This window comes from Rhamphochromis longiceps, linkage group LG15, assembly GCF_057381845.1.
Source record: "Rhamphochromis longiceps isolate RC_006_pf linkage group LG15, R_longiceps_female_GT1.1, whole genome shotgun sequence".
Classification (NCBI taxonomy): Eukaryota; Metazoa; Chordata; class Actinopteri; order Cichliformes; family Cichlidae; genus Rhamphochromis; species Rhamphochromis longiceps.
In genome coordinates, this window is record NC_140571.1 from 14,652,900 (window position 1) to 14,676,828 (window position 23,929).

The 23,929-nt window shown below is 38.5% G+C and overlaps 1 protein-coding gene across 1 annotated transcript in view; it reads left to right on the forward strand.

Moving 5' to 3' along the window:
- The first annotated feature begins 1,543 nt into the window (after nt 1-1,543).
- The window catches only part of ppp2r5a (protein phosphatase 2, regulatory subunit B', alpha isoform), a 62,470-nt gene continuing 40,084 nt past the window's right edge, over nt 1,544-23,929 (forward strand). The window contains exon 1 of the mRNA XM_085383061.1: nt 1,544-2,545. Coding sequence (XP_085239187.1) covers nt 2,398-2,545 — 148 coding nt within the window. The 5' untranslated portion in view covers nt 1,544-2,397. The remainder of the gene's footprint in view (nt 2,546-23,929) is intronic.

The window sequence follows — 23,929 nt, forward strand, 5'->3', positions numbered from 1 at the left end:
GAGTCTGACCTTGGGGTGACTTTGCTGGGACGTCCACTCTTGGGAAGATGTTGGTAATTCTAAATGCTTCGCTTTATGAAGTGCATTTGATTGGTAGCACTACTTACCCTCTAAATTCCCGTGGAAACAGTGAGGGACTGCATAGACTCCTGTCTAATGAAAAACTTGTTAACACTTACTGTTCCGTTTCCATTATAATAGCAAATAATTAATAGGGAAAGAAAATGGTAAAAATCTACTACAAGATTGATCTAAATAGATAAAGATAAATGACAATAATTAACATTAAAGATGTTAATTATTAACATCTTTATACAATCCATATTTAGAATTTGGCCAAAGGTTTCAGGACTTAGCTCTATGGCACTCTCTTTCATAATTTAGGATTTTACAATACATTATTCTAGATTTCTTTTGTGTTACTTTTGATGTAAGTGTAGTGATAAAAATAAAGCTTTCTTCTTGTCTCTATTACAGACAAAGTAAATGTACTAAAATAGAAACCCAATTTCCTGTGGAAAGGCCCTTATTTTAGGCTTTATACCTGTATTTTATAAACACATACAGCATGTAATGCGGAAGGCATTGAGTTAGGGCATAGCTGTCAAACTCTGGCCCGTGGGCCAAATTTGGCCCTCAGCCTAATTACAATTGGCCCGTGAAGCCATACCAAATTACTATTAGAGCAGGCCTACTGGTATTATACAGCTAATATATATATTGTTTAGTATTAAGCTTTGCTTGTTCTATATTCAGTTTTCCAGCAAAACTTATTTGAGTCCATAAGAAAAGATTCATTCTTATATCTGGAGGAAGATTTTTTTTCCAATAAATATTAATGTTAGCCCGCGACTTTGTTCCAGTTTTGAATTTTGGCCCACTGTGTATTTGAGTTTGACACCCCTGAGTTAGAGAGTGATACAGGCAGGGCCAAAGCGTGTGTGAATTCCTGAATAACATACAGTTATTATCAGTTTTCCAGGGTGGAATGACTGAACAGCATACATCTTTAATGACCAGGGTGCACATGGTTGAATTTATTTTGGATTTTCTCTCGGGGGTCAGGAGCGTACATACAGGCTCAAATATACACTTAAATATTTTAATAAGTTTTCGGTGGGAGAAACGTTTCGTCACTCATCCAAGTGACTTCTTCAGTCTCTTTGTTATCGGAGTTTTTCCAAATGCAATATCCCAGGATCTCTTTTTTAAATCCTAAAACAATCTGTGGCTAAAAACTGAAAGTATAAGTGGGGTACTTCTTTAAAAAGCGCAAAGAAACACACGGCGACAAATGGAACTCTTATTATATTATCTTATTATTATTTTAAATGTATTGCTACGAGACGTGTGTCAGTTTTTGTTTAACGCTACTGCCTGTACCGCATCACCTATTTGTTTTCACATGTCACATGTTCAAGTCCCGCTTTCTGCGCGGCTCGATTGGTTTAAAAAGTTCTAGTTTTTTGAAATTTTCGCCTCTGATTGGCTGTTAGCAACGTCAATCAGTGACGTGCCCCCGTCAGCGCTCCGCAGTCAAGCTCACAGACACACAGTGACGGAGCGGCTTCGCTGGGAGTGTTTACGGCTGCCTGCCTCAGCTCGACATCCAGTAATTTGCTGTTTTTGACAATACTCGGTCTTTATCGAGGTCGTGCTAGCGAAACAGTCTCACACTATTCATTCGGAAGTGTGGCGAAAGGTGAAGTTTCTCTTAGGTGGATGAGGCTAACTTTCAAGCGCTAAATGAGTCGACGAGCGAAATTTAACTTCATCGATCGCGGATAAATTTTTTTCTCTCAAAAACACACTCAGCAGAATTCTGTCTAGGATTAAACCAGTGCTCGAAGACGCGGACTGTGTGTTTTACCGAAGAGCTGCAAAAAATTAACGGGGCAACTTTCTTTGGTAACTTTTCCCCCCCTCAGCAGCGGTGCAAATTGTTGTAACCGTCAGCTAATTTTAGCAGGCTAGCTAACTGTCAGCTTAGGTCTACTGTAGACAGCTTCAATCCGGCAATGCCTCTCTTATGTTTTGCAACAGGTAGACGTTTTTCGATCACAATGCAGCAGTAAAAATAATGTCAGAAATTTAGGAGCTTATTCTTGTCGTGTTGGTCGCTCCGTGCTGTGTAGTGTGGGCGGTGTCGTGTGACTAAATTCGTATTTTTTCGTATTTTGAAGACTATCCCCCTCCTCCGTATTTCATAGAGCAAGATAATGATGCAGTCTTTGGGCACAGCTTAACCTCCGTACCGACCGACCATGTTGGATCATACAAAAATAACACAAACCTTCTGATGTGAAAAGGGGAAGGAAGCTTTTCGTATGACCTAGGAGATACAGTGCAAAAAGTGTCAAGGTAGTTTTTTTTATTTTTTTTATTTTATGCATCAAAATGTCGGCCATCTCCGCATCAGAGAAAGTGGATGGGTTTACGAGGAAGTCCATGAGGAAGGCACAGAAGCAGAGAAAATCCCAGGGCTCCTCTCAGTATCGCACTCACACCGCTCCGGTCGAGCTCTCCCCGCTGCCGCAGCTCAAAGGTAAGAGGATGAAGGGGTCCGCCGCTTAAAATAGTCTGCCTGTCATGACCGCTGTGTGTGTGTACACTGCCGGATCCACTGCAGGTACACTGTGCATGCAGCCAGAAATGCATTACACATTTTAAAGCTGGCCTGTATTCAGAAACCTGCCAAAAAATAATGCACACCTATTAACACTTGCAAGCAGCTTGTAAGAGTTGACCAAAGGGTGTTTGAAAAGGCTCTGTGCCAAAGTATGTTACATTGGTTTTGTATTCTTGGACAGTTTTGTCAGTAGTTGTATTAACATCTCTTGACCCATTGTTTTGTTTTTTGTTTTGTCCTTGCTGGATGTTGTGTAATGACAAATGCACATCCCCAGAGCCATGTTGTTCTAGTGGCTAAGAAGGATTTATGTATTTGCGTCAAGGTGTTTTGAAGGATCAGTGTCTCTACACCTGATGCACTGATTGGAAAATTCAATTTGGCTTTGATATAAGTTTTTGATTTGTCACGATTTTAGTGTTTATTCCTTGTCTTGTACACACACAAAAAATAGTTTCCTTTTTTTAAAGTCCAGCCAGTACAGCTCTTCATCACTCTACCGTTTTATTTTATTTTTTGGCAAGCACGGTCTGTGTAGGGTCTCAGTAAACCAGGCCACGGTAGTCTTGAGGGTTTGAAAAAGAAGGCATCTCGACTTCTTTAGGTTTCTGAAGAGGTTTCGGCTTCCATCCAAGAGGCTTCTTCAGTTCTAAAACAACGAGTCCTGGGTAATTAAACCCTAGTGGGGACTATCCCCTTTGGAGTTGATTCTGAGCATCACGTTGACTGACATGATCAATAGTGGGTCAATAACCCTTTTGTCCTCAAAAACCTAAAGAAGTCCAGTTACCTTCATGCATTGCATTTTCAAGCTTGTAGGCAGCTGGTTCACAATAATAATAATAATAATAATAATAATAATAATAATAATAATAATGATAATTGATTGCATTTATATAGCGCTTTGCAATTCCACTATTCATTCACTCTCACATTCACACACTGGTGGAGGCAAGCTACAGTCGTAGCCACAGCTGCCCTGGGGCAGACTGACAGAAGAGAGGCTGCCATATCGTGCCATCGGCCCCTCTGGCCAACACCAGTAGGCGGTGGGGTAAAGTGTCTTGCCCAGGGACACAATGACCAGGACAGAGAGCCCAGGGATCGAACTGGCGACCTTCCGGTTACAGATGCGCTTCCCAACCCATTCTGGCCCATTCTGAGCCACGGTCACCCTTGCCTCAGAATTGGCCTTTGATGGGTAAGAGTTTGTCTTGCCTGACTTAACAGAATTTTATGGGTTTTTTTTTCCTGTTATCTCTGCCCATTTGATAAACAAATATAATAATTTAAAATATCTGTTTATAAGTTTTCAAATTCTTAAAAATATGAAAAAGAATAATACCAGAAGCTTAAAAACAGACTAAATTAACTTTATTATTTTGTGTTGCAGGGGTCGATATTACAGTAGGACATTTTATATTGTAATTTATAAAAGCAATAAAGATTCAGTTTTTCAATCAAGCTGATGACTGGTAGCCAGATTTTCTGAAGGAGACCTGCTTTGTTTGACACGGGTGTAGCGCATTTTCTAATTCCTTCAGCCACCAAACTGGTAAGTTGGATGTATCTCAGACTTTTAAGATTGTAGCACAATTTTTCTTGCTAACATTGTCTATAAAGCCTGAGCTTCACAACGACACTTCACGCTATTCAAATCAACCACCCCAAACAGTGCTGTAAGAGGAGCAAAAGGAAGCACCCTGGTAAACGCCTTGATAAGTAGCTCAAATACATGAACCCCCCAAAATCTGTAATCTGTTACACTGCACAAACTGATGAGATGGATTTCATTGCTCAGTTGGACATTTCACACACAGCGGTGAAGTGCTTTTGAATAATCTGGTTGGAGAGAAGTGTAGGCTGTGGTAAGTTTTGAATTGTCTGTGCCATTTATAAAGAGAGCATGAATATTTCCCAAGGATTGTTAAGGTAAATACCATCTTATTTGATATACCAATTGGTAAGCAAGGATGTTCCTGGCCCATACAGATATTGACTTGATATCTCTGTGCAACCCAACAAAAAAGTGACAGCAGTTTGGCACTACAGACTGTGTGGTTGTCAGTAAATATTTTAGTTTTGATTATGAAATCAGTAATTTAAAATTTACTTGAGAAAATTAAGAATCAACTTCCTCCCACAACCAGTGACTGTCACCCAAAGGACACAGAAAGGGAATCTGGATAACCACCTGAAAAGTTGTAAGACCCAACTTATCTGTGAGCAATATTGTGTTGTCAAAGTCAGACCAGCTATGTGGCATAGGGCTAGGTGCAGCTCTGCTTCAGACACACAGCTATCAGTGCAAGGAGACGGGTGAATGATTTAGCGTAGCTTAATGAGTGGACGTAAGTGGGTGGATATTGGCTGAACAAGTAAAGGTAAATGTTAGTGAGCCATAACAGTTGTCTAATGGCACCAACTCTTCCAGGCTGTTTTGTGTGTAAATAACAGTTAACAGAAACTAATTATACTGTATATGTGAGCTTAATGGTTGCAGCTTGTATCTAAAAGCTCCCCTGTGATTAGACCTGATGAGGGGAAATGCATATTTGAGTGGTTTTATTATGCATGTTTTAAAATTAATATTGGAGCATAGTTTTTGGACACCTTTGACACCGCTAAGCCATAAAATGTTTGCTTCTGTTGTCTCCTGTATGTTGTTAATGGTACAGGCTCTTAATAGAGAAGACAACTTTGTCAAAGCTGTAATCTTTTTTCTTTTCACACTGAGAAGTTTACATAGTGAGCTATTGTAAAGGGATTCCTAGTCCAAACATACTGAAATATAACTCTTTTGCTAGAGGCAGAATTGCTGCAATACTTAACAAATAAGGATGAGGCAGGGAGTCCCATACACACTCCCATACTTTACTGAACCAAGCTCAATATTTAAAGCTCAGTGCTGCAGTTTGTCTCCTGTGATGCTTCACAAGGCTGAAAGGACCAGAGAAAGCAAGAACCACCTGTTACATGCCATGACGTTTGTTTTGTACTTGTCTCATTCTCATGTCAGTGACAGCCAGTAAGCACAGCCTCTGACTGCGCAGGAGATAATGCAAGACAGCAAAATGTGATCATCAAGCGAAATGTGACACTGCTTGGTTGAAACACGGGAGGCTGGTATAAAACCTCCTGGAGTCTGTTGTTTGTGTGTTTTAGGTGGAGACAGGCATGTGGGGTGGAGGCCTGGTTGTGTTTGTTATGTTACATGCCTACCAGTTGTACTTGTGTAGACTTTGCAATGTTGTTTTTTAGGAAGTGTTCTCACCTGACCCCTTCAGAATTAGGTGTGTATTTATATTGTATGGTAAATTTAAGGCTTTACTAAATATACCAAAGTTTTACCTTTTTATAATATGGAAACTACAGGTCCTCAAAATACATAGGTCTGATTTAAAAGTCTTTATATACAAGGAGTAGACATGTGAAATTCTTGCAACTAAAAATACATTTACATTTACAAATTGCAAGAAAATTAATTTTACATTAACTTCAAGTCTCACAATCTGAAGTCAATATATAGCAGTGCCAATGGACCGATGTAATATCTGTGACACAGGGTAACAGAAGCAAGCACTGGTAACATGGATGTTTGCTCTGTTTCCTGAGGTTTCACTGAAGCAAACTTGAAAAACTGCATTTTGGGTAAACGTTCTTGGGCTATAGTACCATGTAGTTTAGAAGCTGATCAAAACAAGTTATAGCATATAATAGGGCTGCACGATTAATCGTTAGAAAATCGCGATCTCGATTCATACTTATGTGCGATCTCATTTCCAAATGACAACGATTTAAAAAACAAAACAAAACAAAAAAAAAAACCTACGACGACGATTGTACCACATTTTGATCCGGGACGTACTCTGCATGAAAAAAAGCGCTCACTCTTCCTGCTCAACAAATGACAAGGGCGGAGCCTTATACCACGTGACACAGAAGCTGTGCCGTGTGATGTTAAAATTAGCAGGGAAAAAACAACGGAGAGCACGTCAGGGATGACGAGAAAGTGACAGGAGAAAATCCGTTCCGGTCAACCACCCAAACACCAATAACGGGAACCTTATACAGCGCTTCCCTATACACGTCGAACTCAAAGAAATTACGGAGGCTATTACTTACCTGACCAAAGATATGGCTCCCATCAACACTGTGCAAAACGAGGGATTTAGGAAAATGATCAACACCCGGCCTAGACAAACGCTACACAGTGCCGTCCCCCAACTATTTTTCTATTGTTGCACTACCTGCTCTATACACGCAGTGTCGAGCAACGGTGGAGACGAAATTTCAAGCAGTACAACATTTTGCGGCAACAACAAAACGTGAGACATTTGTTGTTTTTATGTTTATTTATTGTTTTTATGTTCAGTTTCAACTGTTACGAAGTTGATGTGCAGTTAATAAGTGCAATAAATATTTATACTGGAAAAGAAAATCGTGAGAGAATCGTGATTTCAATTCTAAGCCAAAAAATCATGATTCTCATTTTATGCAAAATCGTGCAGCCCTAGCATATAACAAGGGCTAGTTGTTTTACCTACATTTTGATACCAAGCTGAGCTTTTATCCATGATTTCTTCTGTGTCAAAAGCTTGTGGTAAACCCATATTATCAACAACCCGGCGAGTTATCCTGTATAGTATCATATTGTTTGGTAGCATGTCAGGATATGCTCATTGGATTTACAGATTGGAATCATATATGTGATTAGTGTGCATCTAATTTGTATATATGATAGAAACAAATAAAAAAAGTCATACGTGTATTTCGGACCATAAGGTGCACGGGATTATAAGGCACATTAAGCGAAACAAAGCAGTCAGATAAATCAAACTTTATTCAACTCATTCTTCTTGCTTCCTGCACTTCTGTACCATTGATTCATTAATGCTGTATTCTGTCACAGCTGCTCTATTACCATGTTGTTGCAGTATATTAATGACTAACTTCGTATTGTGGATGGATTATCTCAGTTGTTCTCCTGACTGAAGTTTGGTCTGTTTACAGCATCCTGCCATGCGATTGCATTTGTCTCTAACCATCAGGAACCCTCACGTTAACTTTTATCGAGTGGAAAAGTGTTAGCTTCACTGTTTATGTTATGCTAACAAAGCTATGTCACTAGCGATCACGTAGCACAGCGGTCCCCAACCTTTTTCGCGCCACGGACCGGTTCATGCCCGACAATATTTTCACGGACCGGCCTTTAAGGTGTTGCGGATAAATACAACAAAATAAAACTAGTACCGGTACCGTAAAAAAGAAGATTTATTCATAACACACGTGAAAAGACCCAGGAAAACCGAGTTAAAGATAAAAACGATAACAAAATAACGCTCAAAACCGATTAAAAACCCTGAAAACCATACATTTCACACCTGAGCCTCAACTCTCGTGGCCCGGTACCAAACGACTTACGGACCGGTACCGGTCCGAAGCCCGGGGGTTGGGGACCGCTGACGTAGCACATCATTACGGTATATACCACCTAGCCCAACTTCAGTAACCCTACAAACATCACTGCTGTTTAATTTTCTATCTTCATTTATATTGGAAGTGATAGCAGAGCTGTAAGTTTATATTTTTATCAGAAATCTCTCAGTCAGAACATGCTATATCATGCTTAGGTAACTAGCGAAACTAGCGAGCTAACTTCCTGCTAACTTCTAACTCCGTTAAATCATTTAACGGAGTTAGAAGTTAGCAGGAAACAGAATTTATTACATTTAACTTAAATGTAATAAATTCTGTTTTCATGGATCCCTGGATGTTAAACTTAATTATTACACTTGGTAAAGCAGCAATGCTGATTGTTTTATTAAAGATGAAAGAATTTAGACAGTTTTTAACTCTCAGTGTGCTGCAGTGTTCGTTTTGACTTTGGGACCTGAAGCGGACTGAGTTTTTGGACCCAGATTACTCCCAGATTTATGAACACCTTAGTGCGACAAATACGGCAATAACAACGCCCTGCTTGCATGTTTTACAAAAAACAGTGAACACTATATTATGGCCCAGCCCTACTTGTTGGTTGTTTACCTTTAACCGGCAGGTAAAACAAATCCTACTTGCATACACACACTTGGTTGCAGAGTGAGTTTCATCCATAACAATGTGTACATTTACTTTGTGCAGGAAATTGTCTGACTTATATAAATACAGACAGTTAATGACGAGTTAATGAGCTTTATAATGGTGATATGAGAAATTATCACTGTTGTGATCAAAGAACTGATGACAGGATTTTAATTGTCAAGTTTCTTTCACTTATAACTTCAGCAAGTCATATCAAATGATCATTTTTTGTCGATACTAAAGGAAGGAGCAGACTTGCCTGATCAAGTAGTTGCAACTTTTCAACATGATGCAACTTCTTAAATGCTGGCAATAAAATGTGTTGGTATTAATGCTGACTATAGTTATACAACAGCAAAAAAGGCTTTGTAGATTTTGAAAATATATTTTATTGTTATGGTGCATCTGGAAAGCAGATGATCAAAAAGATGGGGGCTTTGGGAAGGATTTGAGCACTGCACCACAGCAATGTGCACAAACTGACTTGAAACAACATGACAGATGCTGGTTTGACAAGGGTGGAAGTGACAGGCAAATTATCCAGCGTTCTTCCACTGAAAGCTGGAGGGTGATTTGTACCTCATGTTTGTGGCAACTGCTGGCAGATAGATGAGAAAATCTTTTTTTTTAATTCTTTTTTTTTTTTTTTTTTTTTTTTTTCCGTAATGGGTTTGCAGATGTTTGACCTGCTCATTTGGGTTATTGTGCCCTGCTTTGCCTCCCCCCAAAATCTTATTTCTATTTGTATTTTGTAGGAAAATGAGTATAAAGAGTTTCTACAAGCACACTTTTCCTTTCTAATAAGCGTTAGTGTTTCAATTATTTATTGGGAAGGACTTAAGCACACGATCTACTCAAAGTATGAAGTTACCTTTTTTATTTAAGTGGGTCAGTATAAAAGAGTACAAAAAAGCTGATAAATGTAACAGCTAAGGGAAACAAAGCAATGATGTTTAGATGGAAATACATTCATATGCAAATGCTGCGGGATCTTAAAAAAATCGTATTGCTACAGAAATCAGGAATTATTGAACTTGTGAAATATAATGCCAGTATATTTAATGCTTATGTTAACAGCTTGTCAATAATTGTATTTAAAACCATCAGCCGTTTTGCTAATATTGTGTATATACTTCGTCAGTGCAGCACCATGTGACTCTGAGACTAACCAATTACAGTATTTCTCTTTGGGGCATCTCTGCATGTGTGTGTATGTGTGGTTGAAAGTAGGTAGAAGCAGTCTAAATAATGCATGCAAACATTTTAATTTCCAAGTATGTTGTCACAGGCAAATTATGGAGCATTATATTTGCTTGTCTCTCCAGGGGCTTTTAGACAGACTTTGATTTCAGGTGGTGGTCTTGCCCTCTGTGAGCTCGGCATGGCAGCACATGAATCAGTTCTCTACTGGCTGCAGGTTCTAGCACTTCAAACAAGAGTACAGTTCAATTTTTTACTAGGAAATACATTTGACTACTTTTGTGACATCGTGCTATAACAAGCTGCACAAATACCACTCACATAGACATTCTAGAAGATGGGCATAGCCGTTAGATCTAAAATGTGAAACCAACACTGTGCCTCAAAGCTCCCTCTTTTGATGAGCATGACAGGGCAATAACCTGTGGTCTTAAAAAAGGATTTTAGGTCCTAAGTTCCAAAATTTGTAGGAAAATGGCCCACTCCCCACTGAGTTCATGGACTTGGTTTGGGTGAGACTGAATAAAACATCAAGTATCAGAAAGGAAGATTTTTCAGGGGATGCTTACTGCCTGTTTGCCACGGAGCATGCTTGTCCTTTAGTTTGTCAGTCGGAACCAGAAACAACAGGAAAATATATCAAATCAAATCACAAATCAAATCACTTTTTATTGTCACATCACATGTGCAGGCACACTGGCACAGCACATGCGAGTGAAATTCTTGTGTGCGAGCCCCACAAGCAACAGAGATGTGCAAACACAACAACACAAACGAGCAAAATACAAGAATGGCCAACCTGAAACTAATAAATATATCCATCCAGAAATGCATACACTATTATATATTATATAATAGTGTATGCATTTCTGGATGTGTATACTAAATATTTTCCTGTGTGTGTGTGTGTGTGTGTGTGTGTGTGTGTGTATACACATTTTTACAAATTAAATAGTAAAAAAATAAAATAATAATAAAATATATAAAATATACAGAGTTGAATATGTGCAAAACAAGTGGCATTTATATACAGTGTGGAGTGCATAATGTTGAATATATATATATATATATATATATATATTTAGGACAAAATATTTGCATAAATTTTTACTTTGTTTTTTGTTTGTTTGTTTGTTTTTATACTTTTTATATATTTTAAAGTCATCCACATCCTTTGTGAGTGACCCTTCTCCTTGCAGCAAATTTCCAGATCAGATCAAAGAGTAGTAGTCTTCTGAGCACTTTAAGTACTACCCGTGCATATTAAGGCATCATTGCCAGATTAATAAATATCACCCAAACACTCCCATGTCTGCTCATACGTGCAACTTGGGGAAGTTTGCAAGAGTAACCACAATTTTTCTAGCATGTTTACACTTATTGATTAGCCATCTGTTGCCTGGTAGCACTCAGTTGTGTGAGTCATGATTCATTTACAGAACAGAGTCTGTGTTGTGGTTACATATAGGCTCAGTACACTAGAAGAGCTGTCAGTATACTGTACATTGAGGTGTTTATGAAATTATCATTTTTGCCAGTCAACCTCGAACTATCTTTAATTGGATAAGAGTGTTGGTTTATTCAGTTGCCTGAAAGCCAAAAATCACAAGTACAGTGTTAACTTGCAGAAAAAAAATTTTTTAATTGGCACAACATAGAAATCCTTACATCATTTTGCACAAACTGCACCTACTTTTAATGAGTCACAATGGTTTTATCTGCACTATTTCTGGTTTCTGGAGTAACTCTAAGAATGGAAATTTTTGCAGCCAGCTTTATCAGGTGCTAAAAGATAGTAGCCTGCAAAGATGCTTCTTCCCTCCTGCAGTGGAGAGGCTGGAGTGCTTACAGCTCCTGTTGTGTGATAGACACTGAAAAGATGAGTCATTCACAGACCAACATTGTTGCCATGGCAGCCAGAAGCCTTGAGAGCAAGCCAGGGAAATGTTTTACTTTCCAAATACATGCTGCTACATTTAGGTTGATATTTCTGTCCTTGGAGTGAAATTTTCAGCTGAGCCTTGGTTCCTAACTAGATCTGACTTTACGTTTGGGTGGTGTGGGTCTTTCTGTCAGCAACCTAAATGTGGCACAGTCACAGTGGTCCATGGCTTGTTCCTACATGGAAAAATCTGTTGCGCTGTGCATCTGTTTCTCACTTTCTGTCTGCTGTATTATTTTAAAAGAAGATGAATGTATAGTTTTTTTTTTTATTGTTTCATTTATCAGCCCTGGAAATTAGCTTTTTCCACAGTACATGTTTGGTTAAAATGTGAAACCAGAAGTCATCCTACATGGCTCTAAAATCAAATTTGCAGCTCATCCATATGTGCTGGCATCACAAAAAGCCAGCAGAAGGAGACAGACTTTTTATCTGTGAAAATATTCATCAGTCTAATCTTCTCTAAATTGTATTTTGCACAATAAACAAATTGCAAAAGACCTTTTTAAAGCTAAAAGTTATAGGAATTGTATAGCTGATCGGTTCATCATTGCAGTACTGAACAACTGTTATCCCATATTACAGATTTGCCTCACATTGCACAGGCCTAATTGTTTCCTTTTGTCTTGTTTTGTATCTTTAATGGAAGTGACTAAAGGTTTGTTCACACCAAATGGGAAGCAAAGTTTTGCCTAGCTTTATTTATGAGAGTACAGTTGCTTGGAGGATCTTTGAGAACTGTTTGTTCAGAAGAGCAAACAGAAGGAGGAAGAGTGCAGCTGATAGCTGGCAACAAGTTGTAGTAACATATTTTCAGATTTTCCCAGCGCTCCTGTTTTTTTTGTTTTTTTTTTAATGTCTTTAAAAACATTTTTAAAAATGGAGAAATGGAAGAAAACAGCATCAGTAAGCTTGTCCTTGTCTGATTGTCATTGTCTTGAAAATCAACATTTTATGGAAGACTCTCAGCTGATAGACTTTTGTGACACAGTGCTGCATCTTTGCATAAGCTTTGAATTTGTAATTGCAGTGTGTGAAAACTTCACTTTGGCGAACCCATCATAAGATGCTAAACTTTGTTTAAGTGAGGAAAATGTGTGTAATTGAGGCAAATGGGCTGTACCCAGACTATTTTCTTTCTTTTTTTTTTTTTTTAAAGCATGCGCTAAATTATAGTAGCTTTTAAGTATTAAATGTTCTGTGCTGTAATTGACCCTTAGTTTATTATAAGGTTGTGTCCATATGTTTTCCTCTCCTCTAGCTTAGGATACTAGCACAGAAAATGAGCTTCCTCTGAAGGATGTCTGGGCTCTTATAGATAAGGCGAGGAGCTTGGTCATTTGTTAGCAGGCCAGAGTAATAGTAGAGATCAGCTACTCCTCCACAATCAAAGGAGTCCATTGAGATGGTACAGGCATCTGACCAGGATGGATCATAGATGAGGTGTTTGACATCTTGGGACAGACCCAGGAAACAGCTAAGACTGTACATCTCTCAGCTGGCTTAGGAATAGTTTCGTGTCCCTAGAGGAGGTGGTTAGGGAGAGCGAGGTCTGGGTGTCCGCGCTTAGATTGCTGCACCCACAACTTGCACCCAAATAGTTGGTAGAAGTGGATGGGTGAGACCTTCGCAATGATCGAGATTTCTTTGTTCAGTATTGATAAAATGTGGTTTGATCTTTATCCACAGTTCACAGTGAATAAATGTGTAGGATAAAATCTTGTAAAACCTCCTGTAGCGTCAACAATCTCAGACATTTTCCCAAACCTTTTTTTTCTAAACATCAGCAAATATTAAGATGTTGGATTGGATGTTCATGTAAATGTTACATTAAACAGGGGGGGAGTGGACTCTGTTAACCCCCATCGATTGACAGTTGTCCCACACAGGCAGTTTCCATCATATCTGCCAGCGGATAACAAATCGATAAATAATTTCCTAGGAAACACAGGGACAAATCTTTGTGTTTGGCTGAGGTGTCAGTTGTTGCTATAATTGTTGCCTCTGGTAGGTTAGGATTTCATTGTTTTATTGTTTTTATTTCAACATGTGATGTGCAATATTGTGCTAAATACCATGCATAGATAACATTCGGAATGGGTGTTAAATATGCAATTTATATGAGTCTGTGTCAAAGCTATTAACTTTAACCACAACAACAAAAAATAGAATTTCAACTTACTTTAGTAAGTTAAGTTAGTTTATGTATGTTTTAGTTAATCTAACTTAAAAATGGTACAGGAAATGTAAGTTTTGGTCAAATTTGTCAACACAACCAGCATCAGACGGCTTTGGTTAAATTATTTCCCGAGAAGTGGGTTTCAACATATGATGAAGTTTAAAAAAAAAAAAAAAGTATTTATTGTAATATTTGATCTGAACTTCCCAAATTTTACTACAGACAAATACCCTTCTCTATTATAAATAAAAATATAAAAAAAAAATTAGAAATCATATTATAACCATATATGGAAACCATATATTGAAAAATATATATATTTTGGGAAAAAAGAGAAGTAAAACTAAAGGAAAGCTGCAGACCCAGTACGGAAACTAAAAGGGAAAAAAAATGTTCTGACATATTTGTCAGTGCATCAAACAAAAAGGTATTGGCGCTTATATTTACTGTAAATGAGACTGAGTCTTAAGTGTTATGCTTGTTTTGTTATCTGTAATCGGTAAAGCCCCCCAAACAAGTCTGTATTATTAAAATAAAAATAAGCATCCAGTAGAAACTAAACTGAGCACATAAGAAAATCCACTGTAGAAACTAGAGCTGGGCGATATGAGATTTTTTCATATCACTATATGTTTTTTTCATTTCAGGCGATAACGATATCTATCACGATATAAGCCAAATAACTTGTAAGAATTTGTAAGATTTAAATGTGCCGTTGCTCACAAGTAAAATGTGAAATAATCAGCAGCTTGTTTTTATTTAAATATTTATTTCCCATAATAAGTTCAACAGGGTAGATGTACTTAAGGAACATGAGACTTTTTCAGATAAATAAAGGCAAATATTGCAAACTACACAAAAGGCAGCCGCTAAAGCGTTTAAGTTTCAAAATAGAACAAACGAAACAGACTAAATTGTCAATTCCACTTAGAAACAAAATATTAATTCTAAAAATAAATCTTAGTTTGTTTTACAGAAGAACAGACAAAACTGACTAACTTTTGTCAATATCAAATAAACTGAGAACTAAAAGGAAATTCTCAATCTCTCCTTGTTGTATAGCTTAGCTTTTCAAACAGTTTTAACAGTTACTTTAGTCTGACAAAAGCCGAATGACGAATTAGCGCTTCCAGTCAGAGACTGAGGCTACGTCCACACGTACATGGGCATTTTTGAAAACAGAGATTTTCCGTTTTCGTTTTAAAAAATAATCCCGTCCACACATAAAGGCAGAAATGAAGGAAAACGCTGCTATGAACATGCCAAAGCAGCAGGTGGCGCTAGATTCCTAACCGTGCAGAAATGTTGGCCAATCAGAAGTCTAGAAGCCTCGGTGGGAAATAGTAAACAAAGCTGGGGCATAGAAGCAGAACCGAGTCGTATGTGTGGAGGGACAGTAACTGTGTGTATATGTAAGCATTTAAACACTGCAGAGAGTAGAATTAACAGTATTGTAGAAATTCATTTCACCGAAACAATAACGTGGCGCACAGTGTGACGCATGCACCAGTTTATTGTATTTCCAGACTTGCTTTCGGCACAATTTACAGTGCACGCTACTCTGTTTTTTGTCAGACTTGAAATAGCCGAAATACCTTCACACTACGGAACTTCTATGGCTCTTCCGTTCGACAATCTCTCCGGCATTGGAACCATCATCTGTTTTCTCTTCGGTCACGCTCGGTTGATTTTTCTAGTCGGCACACTCATTTCCTCCATTACCTGCTGGCTGCTTCCCAAACAAACACACGTGCGGCTTGGCACTTGTGCTGTACGTAACAAGTCACGCGACGTGACGCTGCGGCTGTGATTGGTTCGGCTCTGCGCTACTTAGTTTGGATTGGCTGACCTTTTTATTTTATTTTTTTTATTTTTTATTTTTGTATTTTAAGAGGACAAGAGCGGCGAGGTCTATCGCGATAGCTTAATTTCTCTATCGAGTAAAAGTTATATCGCGATCAGGGCTCTAGACTAACTTTTTGACATGGGCGCACCGGTACGCCTAACTTTAAAAATTTAGGCGTACCGGCACAAAAGTTAGGCGCACTCAAATTTTTCAACCGCATCGCTTAACACCGCAGTTTTACATGTGCACTTTCTTTGGGGGGGGGAGTCCATACAGACAATATTAATTTCTAAATTATTAACTAACAAACTTGTGCTTAAAGTGCTTTGTCAATATTGTAGAAAATGTTAAAAACTTAATCATCATCTTGGCCTCCTCTGACGACCTGTTTGCTGCTGTCTGCTGCTGAAAGGCCGTGGGGAGAGGGGACACTTGGGCAGTGCATTTACTGCAGCATATAATGTGTTTTCTGGATACACTGTGCTTTTTCAGCATTCAAATATTGATGGCACCGTGTCAGAGCACTGGCTATGAATTTCAGACAGATCAGGCCTTAACTTAACAAAAAAGTTATCAATAGTTCTTTTCATCTTTTCTTATTACCCACAGCTACATCCACTTCTCTCAGGCCTAGGCTGCTCACTAGGGCTGAGTATCATCACTGATTTCTATAATCCATTCAATTCCGGTTCTCAAAGTCCTGATTTGATTCAATTTAGCCTCAGACAGTCAGAAATATTATAATTCTGATCATTTATCAGTACTGATACACATGAGACTTCATCAGAATTGTGAAAATCACAACAGATGCCTTTGTGTGAAAGTAACTGAGAATAAAACACAGGAAAACATGAAGGAGATTTTCCTGGTCTGGCTTTTTATAGCAGATAACCTTAAAAATATTCTGCAATTTTGCATAATTTTAAGAAATTTAAATTTCTTCAGTATTGAACAGCAGAAATTAGGCTTTCTTGTCCGAGGTCATTTAAGTGAAAAAAGAAAAAGCGCTGTAAACAACGCTAGACTGGTGGGTAATAAGCGAATGAATAATGCAGAAAACAGATTTGAGACGGGAAACTGTTCCTGAAGTACAGAGAGAGAGAGAGAGCTGTGCAGGAAGTGTGATTTTTATCGTGGTGGAAGCAAAACAGCAAAAGTCAGAGGGAATTCATGACGACATTGATCAAATGTGAAGCGCAGTTTGCTGCTTCTTTTGCTGCAGGCTTGGTGAATTTTGGTTGGAGAGAGGCAAAACCTGCAGCTCAGAATCAGCGCAAAAAGACGTAAACACAGCGCGGACCCGAAGAATCGCTAAGCTCCGACAGCGTGTCCGTGTTCAGGCCGTCGGGTGAGAAAGCCGAGAAAGACGAAGCTGATTCTGATGTGTTGGGTCCGCTCCGTGTTTAGGTCTTTGTGTGGAATCCGTTAATGAATTGATATCGCTTTATTCAAGCTACTCACCTCTCTCTTCCACCTGCACTTTCAACTGGACCACGGCCAATCAGAGAGGTCCCGCCCCTGACTATCTCTGATTGGTTTAGTCCACGATAGGGGCATAATGTGTGTCTGTTGTTGACCACACGGAGAGTTACAGAGATTTTTTTTTTGTTACCGGAACAGTTGGTCGCACCTGTGCGACCAAATATTTATTTTTAGTCGCACCACTGAAAAATTTGGTCGCATTTGCGACCAAATTGGTCGCACTCTAGAGCCCTGGCGATACATATCGTTATCGTTCTATCGCCCAGCTCTAGTAGAAACTCAATTAAACTTACTTCTTTTTACATGACTGTGTATAGTAATCAAAGGCAAGTTTTATTTTTTAAAAAAGGTACTTGAAGGCTTGTGAAAAGTTATACACTGCATTTGTGAGAATGCAGATGTCTGATGCAGGTCTATCAGACATTGGGTAGGTTTAAATCTACCAGTTCCCCACTGAAAAATCTGTGATTGTGGTTTGAATTGATGTGCAAAGAGTGTGCAGATTCTGCATTCACTGGTTGTAAACGTGCTTCCTCCTGCACGCTCTATCCAGGGAGCTCCCTCTAAACCACACAGAACATTTCCACTAGTCAGAACCAGTAGTGCACACCTCCCCTCCTGAAAACATCACACACTCTAGCATATTGTGTTAGCTTCTCATTGTCTTAAAAGCAACTGTAACTGGGGCCCTTTAGAGTGACATGAAAGAACACCAAGTTGTGTTGTAGTTTAGCAGCTGAGGCAGAAAAGGGAATACGCTGCCTGTTTTGTTCACCCTTTCTCTGTGCACAGCCCTAACCTCCTTCAGCCAGATCATCTGACATTCAGCTTTCTCAGCAGCTGTAGTACATGCTCAAATTTCAGAATAACCCAGAGGTCATGAAGAGGTAGTAAGAAGGCACTTTGTCCGTTACGGGCTGGAAATGGTGCGGCAGTGTAAAGATTAAAATAGAACCAAACTTCTCATTTGTGGACAGAGGAGTTCTGGCTTTCTGCCATAGCAGTTTTAGTTCTTGTCTCAATTTTAAATCAACATTGGGCACTGGTTTTAGTATTTAATGTACTTGTAATAAACTGATAAACAGAACTTGTTAAATAGTTTATTTTACTGGTTTGGACCTGAAGTCGACAACCAATAAAAGTTGCATTCATAAATACAAATACAAACAGAATTCAGCAGCCAACTTTCACAGTCTAGCTCAGCACGATCTCAAATAACTGAATGATGGCTGATTAACCTGCATACATTTTGTAAACAGACCCGTTAGCCTCAGCTGTTACTTACTAGCATTCTTCTGGTGACAGAGCATTCAGCTTCCTGTGCTGTTCTGATTGTTCTGCTTGATTACACTTTAGTGTTTGATCACTTATGCCAGTATATTGTACTTGTTTATTAGAGACTTTGTTTGGACCGTAATTACTAAAAGGGGGAAACTTCACATCTACTTACTTATCATGTGACTTTCCCAAGGTCATTTTCCTTAATACAGCACACTGAGTGAAAATCATTAGTATATAATGAATAAAGCTTACCCTGGTGGCTAGATTTGCACCATTATCCATTCCTTTGACTCTGAGGCATGTTGCTTTTTCCCTCTTTCTCTTTGATCACAGGTCCTGTAGCTGGAAAAACAAGCCCAAAGCATCACCCTTCTACCTCCATGCTGATAGTTGGTATGAGGTATTTGTGCTGATATGCTGTGCTTGGTTTTCATCAAATGTGGTCCTGTGACACATGGGCAGGCATCTCCACTTTGATCTCATCTGTGGGAAGGCCATCGTTCCAGATGTTTTGTTGTTTGTTCAGATGCAATTCTGCAAACCCTAAACTGTAGTGCAGGGGTTTGTTTTGTTTTTGTTTTTAAGAGAAGAGGCTTTCTTGTTTGTTTGTTTGTTTGTTTGTTTGTTTACTTTGTTTATTATTGAGTTCTTTCAGGCACGGTCTGTAAAATCCAATTAATCACACATAGGAAAACATGCTTATTTAACAAGTAGCTACTATCCACCTGTTGTTCAAAAAAACAATACTACAGGTCTTTTTTCTGCAGGTGTCCTGTGAAAATTTCCTACCTCACCCTCACCTGCTGAATTTATGAAATTATGAGGAATCAAAAATGCTTTGAATTAAAATGCACCAAATTTCAGCCCTCCTTATTAAGTACTTGCAGAAAAAACATTAATAGTGTGAGGATAAATTTTTCTGCATTACTCATGTTTGTAGTTTAAGTTAAAACTATTCCTGAGATTCCTTCAGCTGCCTTGTGGCTGCCATGAGGTCATATTTATGCCCACATTATGTTAATGTGCAGTCTAAACAAATGTGGTGGCTTGTTCTTAAATCGCATTGTACTTTCAGTACAGTACTATCCTATCCAACCAGTTCAGCAACAGCAGTGTGACCTACCTGGCATCACTCCTGTCATGCATTAACAGACTTCAGTTAACTCTCACTTCTGTTCTTTGGTCTTTGTTTTTTGTTTTCCCCTCCCCACATATTTCACATTCTGCACATGTTCAAGCAAATGAAACTCAAAGTAATATATTTTAGTGTATTGAATAGAAGGCCTTCTTATGTCTTTCCCTTTATTTTATCTTCATTGTAAAGACTGTGTACTTGTATAATGGGCAGGAATGCAGTCCTAAGCAGTAAAAGTTAATGCTGGGCTCATTATAAATGAGCACCTGCAGATGTGCAGACTCAAAAGCTTTTACTGTCTCTTCCAACTGTGAATTATTAGCTGGTTCTCTGAACAATTCTTAGACTGAAATTCTTTAAAAAACCTGTCATGAAAGGAGGATTTTTTTTTTTAAAGCAGTCTCAACCCCCAGAAAGCATCCCATGTAAAATGAAATATGCATGAGTAGAAATTATTATTACTACTCATATAAGTGAGATGTCTTTTTTGGTGGAGCGTCCCAGGTTACATGGAGTACAGAACATTCTCTAGCTGGATTGGCAGAGAGCTTTCAGGGGCCTAAAGGTTATGTCAGTTCAGTTTGTGTTATCAATTGGTAATTTTACCACACCAGTCTTAATCCTAAGAAGATTTTTTTTTTTCCCCTTCTTTATTTAACTAAAAATAACTTTATCATCAAATGTTAAGCTGTAAGACATGGACTGCTGGGGAAAAATATTAATTTGTATGTTTTTTTAAAAAAAAAACAACAACAACAACAAAAAAACCTATGTCTAGGTTCAAATGGGCTTCTGGAGCATTGCCAAGATAATTTCACATCTAGGGTCTCAGGATAGAACTTGAGGACTAATCTGTCACTTCAGAGGTCACCTGACCTGCATGCCTTGCCTCAGTTTGTTTTGGTGTCTTTCCACTAAGCTTTATTTCTGTGAAGTGTTGATGGGCATCAAAAGCCCAAGTATTAGTGTAAAGGGTTCTTAAGGAGTTGATGTAAATATATTTGGGGACTCCCAGTGTTTGTACCATCATGATGATTGTTCCATGTTGACAATGGCGATGTGTCCTTATAGTGTGCCTGTCACACATGCTGCCTGGGGCACAGAACTGCCCCGCTCATATGTTCAGTCTGGACCACTGGGCAAGAGTAAGGTTTAAATTTTGGTCTTTTTCCTGTATGTTGGCCTTAAAAATGAATTACATCGTCTTACTGACAAATACTGTACCCCCAGCCTACCACAAATAATAGATAAATGATTAATAATCAAATGTTTTTTTTTTGGTTTTTTTTAATGTTTAAGTCCATTAATTTTTTTTTTGTTTTGTTTTAAATTGTGCACGTGTTTGTCACAGTTGCGTCTAGTGAGATATGCTGACTTGTGTTGGGTAGTTTCCATTTCTGAACTGGTACCTAAACATGGATTTAAGTACCCAACAGTACCATTACTAATTTTGAAGTAATTAGCTCTAAATTTTATGATACAAAATTAGTCCAAGTCTCAATTGAAATATTTTTGTTACATATTTACATCTTGCAAACTGCACCAGCTGTTTGGTTGCTTTCTACAATGTCTCTGACATTGACGTCACTGCCACATTATTTGAATGCTATAATATTAAGCAGCATGATCACATACTAAGGTTTCAGACATACATGTTGTGTAATGTGTTTGTTTAACATAAACAGTATTCTAGCAAGAAATTTCATTTCAGTCCGTGTAAAAAAATAAAAATAAAATAAAATAAATGCTCATCTCAAGTGGTTGAAAAAGAAATGTAATCGGCTTCTTTAGGTTTGTAAAGACATTTCACCTCTCATCAAAGAGGCTCCTTTTTTTTCTAAAAACGTAAGGTGGACAGTCCCAGGTATTTAAACTCTAGTGGATGTGTCCCCTTTGGAGATAGCCCTTGACCTACTATTAATGTTTCATCATTAACAGCCAAGGTGTGAAAAGAGGGGTGGGCCTTTACCATCAGGGGTTGGTGGCGAAACCACTATGAGACCTTAAATTACTAATGCTAGTGAAAATGCAAAGTTAAAATGTTAACCAGCACCATGAAATAAGTGTGATATCTGTTTGATGTCTCACTAAAAGTCATCATCATGCATGGGTTCAACATCTTTTGGGGTGTTATGCTTCAGTGAGAAATCTGTCGTTGCTGCATTGTAACTGCAGACCCCTCTAAACTCTATGGTATAACCCTACCTAGAAATGCACCTACATGCCGTGTCGACATAGCACAACTAAAGTGAACCAGCCTGTTCAGCACCGTGGATACCTGCTGTGCCTTTCAGGCTACTCTTTTGCCAGTTTTTGAACCTATCAGTGACAGAATAACAATCATCATCTCAATATAAGGAATCAAAATCATAGCATTAATGAGGACTCACATATGTCAGGAAATTCCTGAAGGGAAGTGGCTGAAACTGTTTAAATGGATCTGAGGAAATGTACAAAGATTTGGAGAAACTAGGGACAGAGATGTTTTCCTACTCTTCAGCTTTTAGATGTTTTGTGTTTGACCTTGTTTCCTCAGATTAGATGTGTTGGCCTGTTTTGCATTTTTTGCACTACAAATATTGTATCAAATTTTGACAAGTGTAACCACAGCTGAGAGCGTTTTTCGCTCACTGCCATTGCCATGTGTGTTTCTTGTTCTTCAACGTGTTGCAGGAGTGATGATACGTTCTTTCGGTCTTTCTTCCTAACTCAGTTGGGCTTTGCTAATGAAAAAAATACATTGTTGAAGTTCCCCATCTCAGGCTGTTCATCATCAGCTTCATAACATTTCCACAGCACAATTAAACATCTTTATCCCAGAAGAAAGGGAAACCTAACCTTTATTTAAGTTATTAGTTAATGGTTTGGCTGTTTAGAGCCAAACACTGAGCCTGAATAAACCACTACGCAAGCCTTAATATCAAAGCAGGGACGTGATGCATTCCCTCATAGTGTGCATGAGAGTACTGTGAGGCACTAAGTTCTTTTTTTGGGGGGGATTTGAGAGAGGACACTAAGTGCTGTAGCTGCACAGTGGTATTCATCAAAATGTAAATAGAGGTTAAACACTTGAGTTCAGCTGTTACAGCTTTTTATAGCTATGTCAGCAGCGTGTTGTTAATAAAATCACCTTCAATAGTGTTAAATTCTATTTTAACTTTATATCCAATGCCAAAATCCTCCCTGTTTGTTCCCTCTGAATACTGCTTTTGTGCTTTCCCGTTGGACTGTTGCCCTTTGTTGCAGAGCACTGTTCATCAAGGGCACAACAAAACACTCATTGGGGCAATGAAACACGGGATGCTAAAATGGAAACTGATTGTGTAACTGCAGTAATCTCAGTACATTGTTTCTTTGTGTTCCAGCATCAATGATATTCAGATGATATTTTAAAATTCTGTGAAAACTGCCCACTGTGATAAAACCAGCCATCCTGCATGTTGCAGTTGGCATCAAGATTTGCGCAGTCTTTTGTGTCTGGCTAATATCAGAGGCTGACCTACGTAGGACTGAATTTGGCTGATGAGTTCCAACTTTGGTTCAAAAATGTTTTCGCATTGATTAATCCTAAGAAGTGATAGCAGAATTTTACTTTTAGGTGCTCTGCTCAGAGATCCTTGGATATCATGACCATATTTAAGCAGGATTTGCCTTTGTGATAAATCAGGTCTTCTCATATCTAATAGGTGGTCACTGGAGAGCTGTTGTGTGCAACCAAGGGCCTTGGACAAACTGATACCCATCATCATTTCTTATCTGTAAACATCTTAACAACTTCCTGCAGGGTGGGGCAATTAAACTAATTCAATCTGAATGATTAGGTTTTGACAATAGTCCTCGTGTTTAAATTGTTGTCCTCTTTCACCGAAACTCCAAATGAAGACCCAACTGACATGTTCTATTCAGCTCTAACCTACAGGATTATGAAAGTGGTTTGATAGTTGAACATAATTTAAACAGGTTGGCCCCCCACAAGGAAGGTGATGTTATTGACATTGTTTGTTTATTGTTTAGCAGGTTCCCTGAGAAGTTATAGATATATTTGGATCATATTACCAGAGGTGGGGTGTAGCGTACCTTGGATGTAGTTAACACAAATCCACACTAATTGAAGCAGGAAAAAAATTGCAAACTAATGTGGACCCAGATATCCT